The following is a 13,839-nucleotide window of genomic DNA, read 5'->3' as shown; positions in this document are numbered from 1 at the left end:
ACAGTAGTACAATATAAGTGCTCCAGGAAACCACACACCATTTATACTCTCAGCCCTAGGGGAGAATATCCAGTGAGAAGTACGGACACTTCTAAGAAGGTGACGTATCCGTGTTGTGTCCGTGTCCGTGTTGGACACCGACACTCTTTGGACACTTCGCCAACATGAGTCTAACACTCTTCAAAACGTGTCCAGTTTTATAATTTTTTTTTAAAGACTCGGAGATTCTTTGGACACTTAGAAGACACACATGTCTATCCATTAGACATAGGTGAAACTAATTGTAAGTTTAAACAAAACAACTTAAGATATAATAATAAAACAAAAATCATATAAATTTATAAGAATTAGTATCATATTGCATTTTTTATTATCTTTGAATGATATATTCGTATATATAACATATAAAAAATATTTAAAATTATCGTGTCTTGTATTTTTTGAAAATTGGCTTGTCAGCCTATACTTGTCGTGTCGCGTGTCCGTGTTTGTGTCCATGTCCATGTTTCTTAGGTTGCTACACATGAAATATAGGAACCAAAGGCAAGAGTGGAGTGGTCTAGCTTAACATGGTTTATAGAGCACATACCAAAGATTATTTTTGTGGTGTGGGTTGTGATGATAGGGAGATTAAGCACTAATGATAGACTCAAAAGCTTTGGTATCAAACATCTATAAAGCACTGACACTTCAAAGCAGTTGTCGTAGCCGTGTTGGACACAATGATAGGGCGATGACATATACGGGAGATGCCAGTTGGCATGTCCCTTTTTTGTAATTAATTTATTTTCAGAAGACTGTTTGTTTTTGGGGACTTGGAGTCTTCAAAACTTAAGGTGTTGAGTAGGATTGAAGAAATGGACGCGTTGGAAATGCGAGGGGATCTGGTTGAGTCAATGAGGAGAGAGAGAATTGAGCTTAGGTTGAAGTTGGGAAAGTTGATTTTTAGGAAGCGGATTTTTTGGGCTCAAAAGGCAAAGGTGAAGTGGTTGAAAGAGGGGGATATTAAGACATTAATTCAAAGTTTTTTCCTAAGATTGTAGATGGGAAAAGGAAGAAGTTTATCAAAAAATTGGAGGTAAGTCCAGTATTAGTAGAGGAAAGGGAAGATCATATGGTCAAAGGAATTTTTGATTTTTACTCAAAGTTGTTTTCAAAGGATGAGATGGTTAGACCGGGGATTGAAGGACTTGAGTGGGGGTCTATTGCTCAAACAAGTGCAAGCTGGCTGGAGAGGCCTTTTGATGAATTGAAAATTAAAGAGGTGGTCTTTGATTGTGAAATGGACAAAGCTCCAGGTCAGATGGTTTCTCAATGGCTATCTTTTAGGATTGTTGGGAGGTAGTGAAAGGGGATTTGATAAGAGTATTTACGGAATTTCATGAGACGGGGTTGGTTAACCTGTGTGCAAATGCCACATCCATTTGTTTAATTCCTAAGGAGTGTGTTGTCAGAATTGGCAATTTCAGGCCCATTAGTTTGGTCACATCACTTTACAAGATTTTGGGAAGGTTTTGTCAAAAGGGTTAAGGACTTCTTGGGGGGCGACTGTGTCTCCAACACAAGGGGCTTTTGTGAAAGGTAGACAGATTTTAGATGTGGTTTTGGTGACAAATGAGGTGGTGGAGAAATATAGAAGCTTGGGAAAGGAGGTTCTTGTCTTTAAGGTGGATTTTAAGAAAGCTTGTGATCATGTGGATTGGCAGTTTTTGGATTTTGTATTGGATAAAAAGGGTTATGGAGAGAGATGGAGGTCATGGATTAGGGGGTGTTTGGCAACTTGTAATATGTTGGTGATTGTCAATGGTAAGAAGAGTTTTATGGCTTCTAGAGGTTTAAGGTAGGGGGATCCTTTATCTCATTTTCTTTTTATTTTGGTGACAAACGTGATTGGAAGGATGGTGGACAGGGCTAGAGAGGTAGGTTTGTTCGAGGGGTTAGATGTTGGTAGAGATAGGATTAGCGTGACACATTTACAATTCGCGTATGATACTATTTTCTTTTCCTCAAGAGATGAGACAAACGGTTAATCTTTTTTTGGTATTGAGACTTTTTGGGGTAATAATCTCAGGGCTTAAGGTCAATTTGGAAAAAAGTAGTGTGGTGGGTATTAGTTTGGATAATAATCAGCTTCAGCGAGTGGCTGTGCTTCTAGGATATGGTATTGCGACACTTCCGTTCAAATACTTGGGTCTCCCTTTTGGAGGTAATCCTAGAAATGAATCGTTCTGGAGCCTAGTTGTGGAAAAGATAGGCAAAAGATTGGATGGGTAGAGTAGGGTGGTACTTTCATGAGGGGGTAGGTACACTTGCCCTCAGTTATTCCAGGATGAAGGTATGATCTAATTTCGATTTGGTTAAGATAGTTTTATGTGGTATCCCAATTTGTTTTGTCTTTGTTTAAGGTTCCAGTCAAGGTGGAAAGATCATTAGAAAAATTGATGAGCGATTTTCTTTGGGAAGGAAAGGATGAGGGCAAGAAGGATCATTTGGTGAATTGGGAGATTGTTTCTTGTCCTAAGGAGAAGGGTGTATTGGCTACAGGTAATATTGTGGCTAGGAACATGGCCTTACTTGGCAAGTGGTTACGGAGATTCCCAATTGAGTGTGATTCATTATGGCATGCGGTTATTAGAAGCAAGTATGGGGTTCATGCTAATGGTAGAGACTCACAGGTGGTCTCTCGGGGTAATGAATGTACTCCTTGGAAGTCAATTTCTCATATTTATCCAATTTAATCCCAATTTTCTTTCTGTGAGGGTGGATAATGGTGAAGTTGTCAAATTCTGGGAGGATATTTGGGTGGATTCTTCTTCCTTTGCTTTGTCTTTTCCACATTTATATAGAGTGTCTCAGTCTCATAATTGTTCTATTGCGGCTTGCTCTTCTTTGGCTCCAATTTCGTGGAATTTTAATCTTCTTAGGAATTTGAATGATAGGGAAGCTAGGGAGTTAGTGTTTTTGCTGTCAAGGCTTGAGCATGTCTCTTTGGTTCCAAACTTGGAGGATAAGTGGGTTTTGGGCTATTCATTCATCAAGTTCTTTTTCTTGTAAATATTTTTTTGACAAAATCATTGGTAAGCCTCACTTACCTTGGTTTCCTTTTCAAAAGAAGATTTGGAGGGCTTGTGTTCCTCTGAAGGTAAAGGTGTTCATGTGGATCTTGGTTCATGGAGGCACTTTGACAAATGATACAATGTAAATAAGGAGACCTTCCCATTTTCTAAATCCTCAATGGTGCATCATGTAGGAATGGAGAATCACTGGACTATTTATCTTTGCATTGTCTAGTAACATTGAGTTTATGGCAAAGGTTGCTTAGTTTGGGGGAGGTTATATGGGTGGCTCCAAAAACTAGCGCACAAATGCTTTTAGTTGAGTTTGGAGTTTTGGACTGAACAATGAGGGCCAAGGTGCTTTGGCTTTGTGTAGTCTTTGTGACTTTTTGGGTTATTTGGTTGGAGAAAAATGCACGTGTTTTTGAAGGAACTATATCGACTTTTAATGGGAAAGAGTTCGACATTTAGCGTCTTTTTGGGCTTTGCTGAATCCTTTTTTTGGACGGATTCCACTTTTTTTTGATTGTTGCAAATTGGGTGTCAGTGTGTAATATGTAGTGTGATTGTGATTGTGATTGTGCCTTGCGACTATCGCTTCTTCTTGTTTTTTTATTTTCTTTGTAGAGGATGCCTCATCCTTGTATTAGTTTTGTTTTGGCTTTGTGCCTTAAGAAATTTTTTTGTTGTCAATCAAAAAAAAAAACAAAAATAAAATTTGGGAGTTTGTCTTTCTTTGTTTTATTTATTTATTAAGAATGGTTAATAAAAATGGTTTTTTTTTTTAGGGTCCCTGATATTAAAATTTTATAGTATAAAGGACATTTAATATTTTCATAATGTCTAAGGTCCCTCAACATTGATCCAGAGAAATTCCAGTCCAGAGAAATTTCTCCCAGAGAAATTTCTCTGGAGAGTGGGAAGTATATGGGAAGTATATGGAAGGTAGATAAATTTGAAATTTCTCTGGAGAGTCCATAAAAGGCTAAGGAAGCCAAAGAAATTTAAAATTTCACTGGAGAGCATTGTTCCTTTTTCTTTGTCGGTTTTATTTATTTATTTATTAAGAATGGTTAATAAAAATGATTTTTTTTTTAGAGTCCCTGATATTAAAATTTTATAGTATAAAGGACATTTAATATTTTCATAATGTCTAAGGCCCCTCAACATTGATCCAGAGAAATTCCAGTCCAGAGAAATTCTAACCCAGAGAAATTTTTCCCTGAGAAATTTCTCTGGAGAGTGGGAAGTATATGAGAAGTATATGGAAGGTAGATAAATTTGAAATTTCTCTGGAGAGTCCATAAAAGGCTAGGGAAGCCAGAGAAATTTAAAATTTCACTGGAGAGCATTGTTCCTTTTTCTGTCTGTTTGGGGTCCAAGAAAATCACACTGCCTCGCAATCATCGCCCTGTCCTTACTCTCTCTCAATCTACTCTTGTTTTCTTTGGAGGAGACTATTATTGCTTCCAGGAAAGAAGGCCCAAGTGTTTCCTTTAATCTATACATATAGACATTTATACATCTATATACAAACACCACTTCATACTTTTTTTTAAGGTGAGTGCATTATATTAACTCTTGGACTCACTCACATCGGCACTCAAGCTATAACTTCCACAGAGCTCACTCTGCTGATCTGACCCATCTTCAGACGAAACACTCCCCATAGACAATCGATCAAAAGTTGTGACTTGCTCTGTGAAAGTTTAGATGCACATTTTGTCGTCAATGAATGTCTCGCTTGGTCTGTGAATTGCAGAGAAATGGTGATGGTGGTGGAGGAGAGGCGCTGATCTGAAGGGAGAGGCGATTTGCGAAGTTGATCTGAATGAGAGGTGCTGGCAGCAACAGTGGAGGAGGCGATAACTACGACGGAGGTGAAGTGATAAGATCGGGGAAAGAGAGATAGTGGTGGGATTGATTTGGAAATTTCTGTGTGGTATATATGATTGTGGGGGTGGAGGATCTTAAGCATAATAAAATAATGTTGTGGATCACTTATATTATCAAATATGAGAGAGGGACCTTAGACTAATTTTTTCTAATAAAAAATAGTATCTAAAAGGGAAAAGGTAAAGTGGTGTACAGGGAACCCGTGTTAACTCTTCACTTATTAGACCACATGATCATCATTTAAAAAAATATTTTTATTAATTTAAGTCTAAATATTTCATATTTATTAGATACATTTAATAGCTAAGTGTAGATATATTTTTCTATGTAATTTAGAAAAAGTGTCCCAATATTTACGATTCCTGATTCAGTACAAGGCCATTTCGATTCACGATTGAATTCCGATTTGACGACTATGCTTCAACTATTTTTGACTGAAGTTCATTTGGCTTTTTTGAGAATTGGTCCAATTTTTTGGCTGAAATAACAAAGAATATTAAAAGTTCATTTCCTCCTGAATTTTGCAGCAGAATATTTCCAATTCTTTTAAAAATATTCCAACTTTTTTGTCATTTTTACATGAATTTTGACAAATTTGAAATAGGGCACCATTTTTGGATTTAGTTTTCAGAGAATTAACTTGTGCATTGACTGATTTCTAAGGCCATGAACCTGCACTTGCTACATCACATTTTAGAATATTTAGTGTGCCGTATCTATGGTTAAATTTTACATAACTGAAGGATCTGTTTTCAAGTGATGTTGTTTGAATTATTGAATGGCTTATATTTTCATAAATGGAGAGAGTATGTGACTACAATATATGACCTTGTAAGATTGCAGATTTTTTTCATAATGATTTTTAGTGGAATTTTAGGTGGTTTTATTTTTAAAAATTATTTAATTGTAAAATATTGTGGTGTACACATTTTTGTATTTGATTACAAATCATGTTAAAGCATGTAATTATTCTGCCCCATTTTCTTCATTACATACAATTACCTATAGTGTTTTTGTTCTTTGAGAAGCATACGATACTTCTAATTTTAATTATTAAATTGTGTCACATTTAAGTACTATTATGTTCATTGGACTTTGTAACTAAAAATATATGTACTGGTGATTGATTCAATTAAGAGGCAAACTATGTACGTGGATTTTAAGAGGGTTTCAATGGAATCTGGGGCAAACATTGACTCTATTCTGAGCTATGAAGCATGGGTATTTGGAAAAATATGCCATACCCGTACCAGGTACATACCGGCGTATAGTACCTCGTATAGTACTTCTGCAGACGTACCGGATACACAAAACACACACCCAAATTTTTTCTTTTTAATTTTTGGCGTACCCAGATGTACCTAGTAGATACCCAAGGCATACCGTATCTCAGTTGAAACAATATTTTCTTCTACTACACAGATAAAACTCTTTTCACTAGACTTTTTTTTTTTTTTTTTTTAATGTTTGACATGATTTTAAAATTAAACTATGGTTTGTAAGTTATTTAATATATTGACATTTAATTTTGATTTATGCCTTTACTTTTGGCATTAAATGTTAATTATAGGTTGGACCTTAACAAATTAAACTATTTAATTAATTTTTGCATTACTCTAAATTAACAATAAATATTTTTTTACAAGCGTACCAAGCTGTACACGTACCTCTTTTTTTTTTTTTTAATTTTACCGTATCGACGTACCCGTATCGTACCAGTACCAGTACTGGTACCCGTACCCGTGCTTCATAGATTCTGAGTATTTAAAATGTAATTTTTTAATTTTGTACAACTATATGCCAAGAGCAAACTCCATTTTGATAATTTTGAAGAACTTGAAATGTATTCCCTTCCAGGATATTTTTGTGCCTTGAGCAAAGATCTGTCTTCATCTTTGGAAATTGGAAGATGCCTGTTAGTGTTGGCATTTCATTGGAATTTTAAGTGATCGCATGTAGTTACTTGACATCCATTTTTGACCTTGTCATACATGGGTGCCTTCAACTTAATTTGTGGAGATGGATATTTACATTGGATGGTGTTTTTAGGAAAATGATGCATCTGAAGATGCTGAGTCACTATCAAAGGAAGAGTTGGGTCGTCTTGTTGCTTCCCGTTGGACAGGAGAAAATACAGGGCAGCAAACTAGGGAAGTTGATGCTGTGAAAGACGATAAACCTGAAATCTCTGAGGAGGCACCAAAGGATGTACATGATGAGGAGTACAGAGGATATGATTCAGAAACTGAGGATGACAGCCAAAGATATGATGACGATGATGGTGAAGATGATCCTGTGGAAGATTTTGGAGATGAGAATCATGACGATTTTGGTTCTTCGTACAAATCTGTGTCAGATGATGATTTAGACTTGTCAGGTTTGCAACTGCTTTCCAATATTCCCATGAAAATGTGAAGCCATTCCTCAACGTTTCATTCTGCAGCTACAGTGAATTTTATTTATCTATTTGTTTTGGGATAAGTAGCATCTACAGTGAACTTTAGTTTCCCGATTTATTATTTTAGTTACTTGTAATCATCATATTACATGTTCAGATATAACAACCGCAAGTAACCCATCTTGGTTAGAGAAGATACAACAGACTGTGCGCAACATTCTACAAGCTGTTAATTTGTTCCAGACTCCTGTGGATGTATCAGGTAGCAAAAGAAATTTTGTTTATTATCAATTGGAAACAATAATGACTGCATGCATGTAAAAGGGTTATCTGTTGTGTTGGCTTCTGTAGAGGCTGCTCATGTACGCAAAGAATATGATGAAGCCAGTGCCAAGTTGTCTAAGATACAATCAAGAATATCAAGTTTGACTAAAAAGTTAAAACATGACTTTGGTAAGTTGAAGTGAAATTCAGTTACTTGCATCACTGCTGCTGTGTTTATTTCTAAATGAAGAGGTTTGTTGTTATTGACTTGCCTTCTGTATCTGAACCCAAAAATCATTATTACAGGTCCAGAGAAGGAGTTCTATTCATTCTACAATAACTGCTTTGATATCAAGCAGAACAAGTTACAAACTTCTTATTCTCTTATGTTTGGTTACTATTTTTCAAACATTAGTCTTTTCTCATTTAATATTCATGGGAATTGCAAATATTGCTTCAGGTATGTTTACAAAATTTGCCCATTCAAACAAGCTTCCCAGGAGGAGGGGCACAGCACAACTCGCTTGGGGTAGGCATCTATGTCATCCATTTTTTCCCTTACACTGATGACCTTTGGAGTTCTTTCCTTGTTAAGGAAACTGAAAACTTATGGGTTGGACTGAAAGCGGTGGATCAAGTGATGTTGTAGGATTACTGGTTTGGTCATGTTGTGAGTGTGATGGTAAATTGGTAATTACCACTTGGGAGATCCAGGTCGAGAATGAACTTGAGGAGCCCCTTGGCTGTCTAAGCAGTCACATGTATATTGTTGTTTTTGCATGCTGGAAACATCAGATAATGAGGATGAAGTAAACTAGTTGACTATCATATGGGAATATCTAATTTAGGCTCGTTTGGAAAGTAGCTTTTTTGTTGGCTTTTTGGCTAAAATATGAGATGAAGAAAAACCAATATGTTTGGGAAGGATTTTTTGACTTTTTATGGAAAAATGGGCAAAAAGTAGCGTGAATGGGAAGGAATCTTTGAATTTGTAGAGTGAATGTGAAGGAATCTGTGACTTTTTTGTACGAGTTGAAAACTTTTTGGATAAAATAATAGCCACTTGCCAAACGACCCCTAAGACTGTTGTTTCTTCCCATCCTAATGTTTATACAACCCTTCTCTTTTACCTTGTTAGTTGACTGTCACTTGAGTGACTGCCAACCTTAATGGTTACACTGATACTACGCACATTTGATTTATGGAAATATTTAAGGATACATGTACCGGTTATGCTCATTTTATGTTTTTCCATGGAGCCACCAACATCACATTTTTTTCATTTTTATTAGCTTGCTGTTTATTATGTTCTTTCTCCATTACCTGAATATAGGGATTGGGAAAAATTTGAGGATTCATACAAAGTCATGCTATTTTCAAGTGGGGATAAATGCTGGAATGGACCTGATAGAAGTTTAAAGGTATGTGCTGACCGTCATCTTATTTTGCTTGGTGATGCATTGGTTTAGTATGATGTGGTGAAACTAATCTTTAAAAAGTTCTGTTTCAATTAGCAGAGATGCAGTCGACCCACATCCATAGGATGTCATTCGAATGGTCAATTTGATTTGGTTGTGTGCTGATATTGTGGTCATATTCTGTTTTCTTTCTCTTTAAACAACTCATCACCATGGTCTTGTGTTTGATTACTGGAATATGTCTAATTTGTATAATGTAATAGGGAAAAGAATAATCAACTTATTTACTAACTATACAGGTCAAGTTAAGATGTGGGTTGAAGAATGAGGCAACTGATGTGGATGAACCAAGCCGTTGCGAGTAAATCTCTCTCTCTCTCTCTCTCTCTCTCTCTCTCATGCATGCATGCAGTCCATGCACTAGCATCTGAATGTTCTGTTGTCATGGCAGATATGTAGCATTGCTATCTACCCCAGTTCTTTGTGTAGAAGAAAAACTTAAGGTACTTATTTGTATTCAGTTTAAGTTTCAATCCATACTCTCCTGCTCTGGAACTTCCATGGTATTTGGGTATTTTGTTGAACTTGTGACAGGAACTACAAGATAAACTAGTCTCGATGAACAAGGAGCAACCACAGGGTCATGATGAACTTTAAACCCTCCAGATAGGTTTACGTGGGATCGCTTCAAGGTATGGTGGTTCCTTGAATTGGTTTCTCATATATACGTACATATACTTCTGTATATATATGTATGTAGATGTATTCCTTTACCCTCTGGGTAGAATGGTTGAAAGGCAGCATTCTTGCAGGTTTAAGTGAGAAAGAGCAATCAGCATTTGAAGTTGCCTTGCTTACACATTTTGTTTGGAGCTTGCTTAATATATTTTATATAAGATTCTTCACGAATTGTGAAGTTAGGCTTTCCAATGGAAACCGAAAGAGAAAAGGTGAGTTGAGGCTTGAAAGCACTTTTTCCTTTTTGTATGGTTGCTGCTCCAAAACCACTTGGAAGCTCTTACAAGTAGTGAACTTGAACAAATTCTGATTTTCATGTTGTTCATCATTTTTTTTTTTTTTTTTTTCAATCAAACTTAGAAAGATGATAGTAGTATGTCTGTCACCAAAATTAGCATTCCTTTTCCCTGTACTCTAGGACTGTCATTTTTCTGACTATAATGCAATTTTTGGAGTTTGAACACCCATGAATTTGGCTGTGAATTTGGTCGAGTTGAGACTTTTACATCTTATTTGGATTTCTTCTGAATTTATATGTATTATATTGTTCTAGTATCTTTTCTTTCCATGTTATTAATTTGTATTATAAAATGATAAGCCGCACCGAAGAAGGAATAAATTTATGCAATTTTTTGTTCTAATTAGTTTCGTAAATACTGTCTTAAAAATTGTTTGAGTTGTCTGTCTCCATCATCCAACTAATAATTTATGCAAGGAAAAAAAAAAAAAAAGAAATGAATACTTGAGAATTGCTCTCCTGTACAAGGAACAGATTGGCTGGTGGGTTTTATTATTTGTAGGCACCTTGAGAATTCATTGCATACTGTGTAAGTGAGTGAGTGAGAGCGAGCGAGAGATAGGATTGAATGATTATTTGCACTCTACGCATATTCTAGATTGGTTATATATTACTATTTCGTCATTTTGTGTTGTGGAAGGGTCTTGGACTTGTTCCTTATTAATTAGTTGTCAGGAAAGAGAGAATTTTTAGATTAGAGCTTATGGCCTGATCACTACCCTCTTCTTCCTATTGCTAAAATGAAACAAATTGGTTTGTGCATTCCGGAACTAAGATTTGATTATTTGATTTGTGGAGGGAGAATGAGGAAAGATAAAAAGAAAAATGAAGTGAGAAATTAAATTAAATTATTTCCCTGTTTATGATAAATTCACGATTTAAACATAGAATTAGAGAGAAGGTTCAATAAATCAATTTTTTTTTATTTAAATTATTTCCCTGTCTATAATTTGGCAATAAACAGTAGTAATTATCAAATTAGCAATGGTGCTTTAATGGTTACATGCCATTTTGGCAAATCTTAACCAACTTTTCCTTCACTTTTTCAGGTGTTGTTTGGATATAGTTTTTTTAATAATTTTTGTTATTATTTATTTTTTTTATCTTTTGTGACATTTGTCAAATTTTTTGTAAAAAAAAATATTAATGAACAAGATCTCAGCTGTTGATTAAATAACAATCCAATGGTTGAGATTTATTCTCTAGAATGATCTGTGCCTATCTCAAGAGAAAACCCCCTTTCTCTCTTGCTCTCATCAAACCAATCAGCTGAGATGAGAGCATCTCTCTCTCTCTCTGGTGTTCCATCTTCATCCATAACAGTCATGACCTCCCTTTCTCACAATCTTTATCAAAAACCCCTCTCTCTATCTTCATTTTGATCATCACAGCCACTAGACGCGATTGCCAAAACTAGTCTTTTCTCTATCTCTCTGCCTCTGTGTGTGTGTGTGTGTGTGTCTCCCTCTCTCTTTCTCTCTCTCTCTGTGATTTGCATCACCACCACCAGTGTTGATCACCGATCATCGATCTTCGAGTTCAATGAAACTTCAGTGTTTGACCGAACACCACTGTTTGGACTTCGATAGAGCTCGATTGGTCTAGGAAAGAGCGATACAAGTTGATGAAGAAGAAGCCCTAGAGGTCGATGGAGGTTGAGATGAAGAACAAGTTCATCAATCATGCTAGAATCCTAGTATTTATCCTCTAAATTCGTTTATGAAATTTATATAAATTTGTGAAATTTGAATCGATTTGTTCTCAACTAAAATTTGGGTTTCATTTATTCTAAATTGATTATGAAATTTGTGATTTGTTCTAAATTGATTCTACTATTCGTGAAATTTGTGGAACTAGTTCTTGAGTGATCATTATGAAATCGAATTCTGTTTCTGCAACGGAAGTCCAATTCTATTTCTGAAATTGCATGATCCTTATGAAATTGAATTTGTGATTCTATTTGTTTATGAAATTTGTGGAACTAGTGAATGATATCGAATTTGGGAGGTTTTTCTAGTGAATGGATTTTGTTTTTTCAACTGAATTTGGAGTAAAAAATCTGTTGGTATTTGATGACGTGGCATGTTTGACACCTACCATTCAACTTGTCAAATTTGAGAACAGAAATGGCATTTGCTATCTTTGACAAGAAGAATAGCAAACCATTGGAGATCTTTTTTTTGTCACTCTTGCCAAATTATAGCTTTGGCAGCTTCATTGGAGATGCTTTTACAAGTTTGTTTAAGATTTTAAGTACAACAACAATTTGTTTGGTAGTTAAAATTCCTATAATTTCAAACTCTAGAAGAATAAAGAAATATTTTACTTTAAAAGACAATAATAACCTTGTAATCCTATACCTTCTTTTCAAGAACTTCTTCTCTTTCATCTCTCCATCTTTTTGACATGTTTTAGATTCACAATTGCCACCACCATTACCATTATTATGATCAATCATAGCAGTGTATGCTATTGCTATTGTCATTGTCTACTACCGTCACCATCTACTATCTTTATTATCAATCATAGTCACCATCTGCTACCCCCATCGCCATTGTTTGCCACCGCCACCATTCTTTAACTATCATTCTATTCATATCTCCATCAAGTTTATTTGTGACAATGAAGTTTCTTGCACAATCTCCTTTGATTTGTATGTGTTTCTCTTCTTTTGTTTTCCCCTCATTCTTCTCTTTTCTCTCTGTTAGCTCTCTTTCATTTTTCTTTATTCTCTCTATATCATACAATAAAAGTTCACTGTCTTAGTGAAATTTCACTTAGATAGTAAGTAAAATTGTACTTAAATTTCATCATTTTAGAACACTCAATTTGAATTTTGTATATATAAATTTGAAATTAGGGACTTAATTTTTGTAATTGATTTTGAAATTTATAATTTTTTACTTTTTAATAGAAATTTCTTTGAATTTGGTCACTAAAATTTTCACTATGCAAAAGTCAATAAAATTTTACTATGTTTTGACTGACTTTTCCAATGAAATTTCATTATTATTATTATTATTTTTAAATTTTACGCTGTTCATATATCTTATATGATAGATTTTAATGAGGTGATTATAAAAATATAAATTTGACAAAAAATAGAAATATAAATAAAAATTTAATAAATTTTATAGTTTCAAGTCGCTTAAAAAGTGAAAAACGTTATTGATAGAGACACTCGGATTATAAATCCTAATTTAAATTTCTTATGTTCAAAAGCCAACACTCTAAAATATGATTGGTGCTATTAGCCTCTCATGAATTATTTTGGACCCTCTATGTTTTTGGGTTTCTACTTATAAATTTTGAATCCTCAAAATTTTCCTTCCCAAATAATATCAAAATTATCCTTGTGAAAACATTCCACACATTGAATGTACACCCCCCACATCCCATCCCAAACAAACCCCTCTTCCAAAAAACCCTAACAAAGCCCACCAAGAAGAAGAGCCAACTGTCTCTATTGTCTCCATCCACTATTGTCACAGTTAGTATGCTCTCTCTCTCTCTATATATATATACATAATTTTTTAGTTTTCTTGTAATAATTTCTTCTCTCGTAGGAAAAAAATTATAATAATTGGTTTTGTTGGTAGATATTATAAATTATGAGTTCAGTAGAGAACTACGCAACAATATTATCAAAACTACACGATGAAGGAATAACTTTTGAACTTAATAATGAATTTGGGTTACTTCCGATAACTTCTGCAAATGTTAAAAATTTTGACCATTTAATGTGTTAAATTTCCATGTTCGGACCTGTAT

General features: G+C 34.9%; 1 protein-coding gene across 1 annotated transcript in view; it reads left to right on the top strand.

The window, feature by feature from the left end:
• LOC145807738 (glucosidase 2 subunit beta-like) overlaps nucleotides 1-10,237 on the top strand; it is a 48,741-nt gene extending 38,504 nt beyond the window's left edge. The window contains exons 8-17 of the mRNA XM_082906486.1: nucleotides 7,002-7,329; nucleotides 7,508-7,612; nucleotides 7,702-7,803; nucleotides 7,921-7,978; nucleotides 8,075-8,143; nucleotides 8,948-9,035; nucleotides 9,332-9,393; nucleotides 9,484-9,535; nucleotides 9,627-9,724; nucleotides 9,845-10,237. Of these exons, the coding sequence (XP_082762612.1) occupies nucleotides 7,002-7,329; nucleotides 7,508-7,612; nucleotides 7,702-7,803; nucleotides 7,921-7,978; nucleotides 8,075-8,143; nucleotides 8,948-9,035; nucleotides 9,332-9,393; nucleotides 9,484-9,535; nucleotides 9,627-9,689 (927 nt within the window). The 3' untranslated portion in view covers nucleotides 9,690-9,724; nucleotides 9,845-10,237. The remainder of the gene's footprint in view (nucleotides 1-7,001; nucleotides 7,330-7,507; nucleotides 7,613-7,701; nucleotides 7,804-7,920; nucleotides 7,979-8,074; nucleotides 8,144-8,947; nucleotides 9,036-9,331; nucleotides 9,394-9,483; nucleotides 9,536-9,626; nucleotides 9,725-9,844) is intronic.
• The last annotated feature ends 3,602 nt before the right edge of the window (nucleotides 10,238-13,839 follow it).

This window comes from Camellia sinensis, chromosome 14 (assembly GCF_055761805.1).
Source record: "Camellia sinensis isolate YWXY chromosome 14, ASM5576180v1, whole genome shotgun sequence".
NCBI classification, from domain to species: domain Eukaryota; kingdom Viridiplantae; phylum Streptophyta; class Magnoliopsida; order Ericales; family Theaceae; genus Camellia; species Camellia sinensis.
The sequence above is the reverse complement of the archived record's forward strand: the minus strand, read 5'-3'. Positions and strand labels throughout refer to the sequence as shown.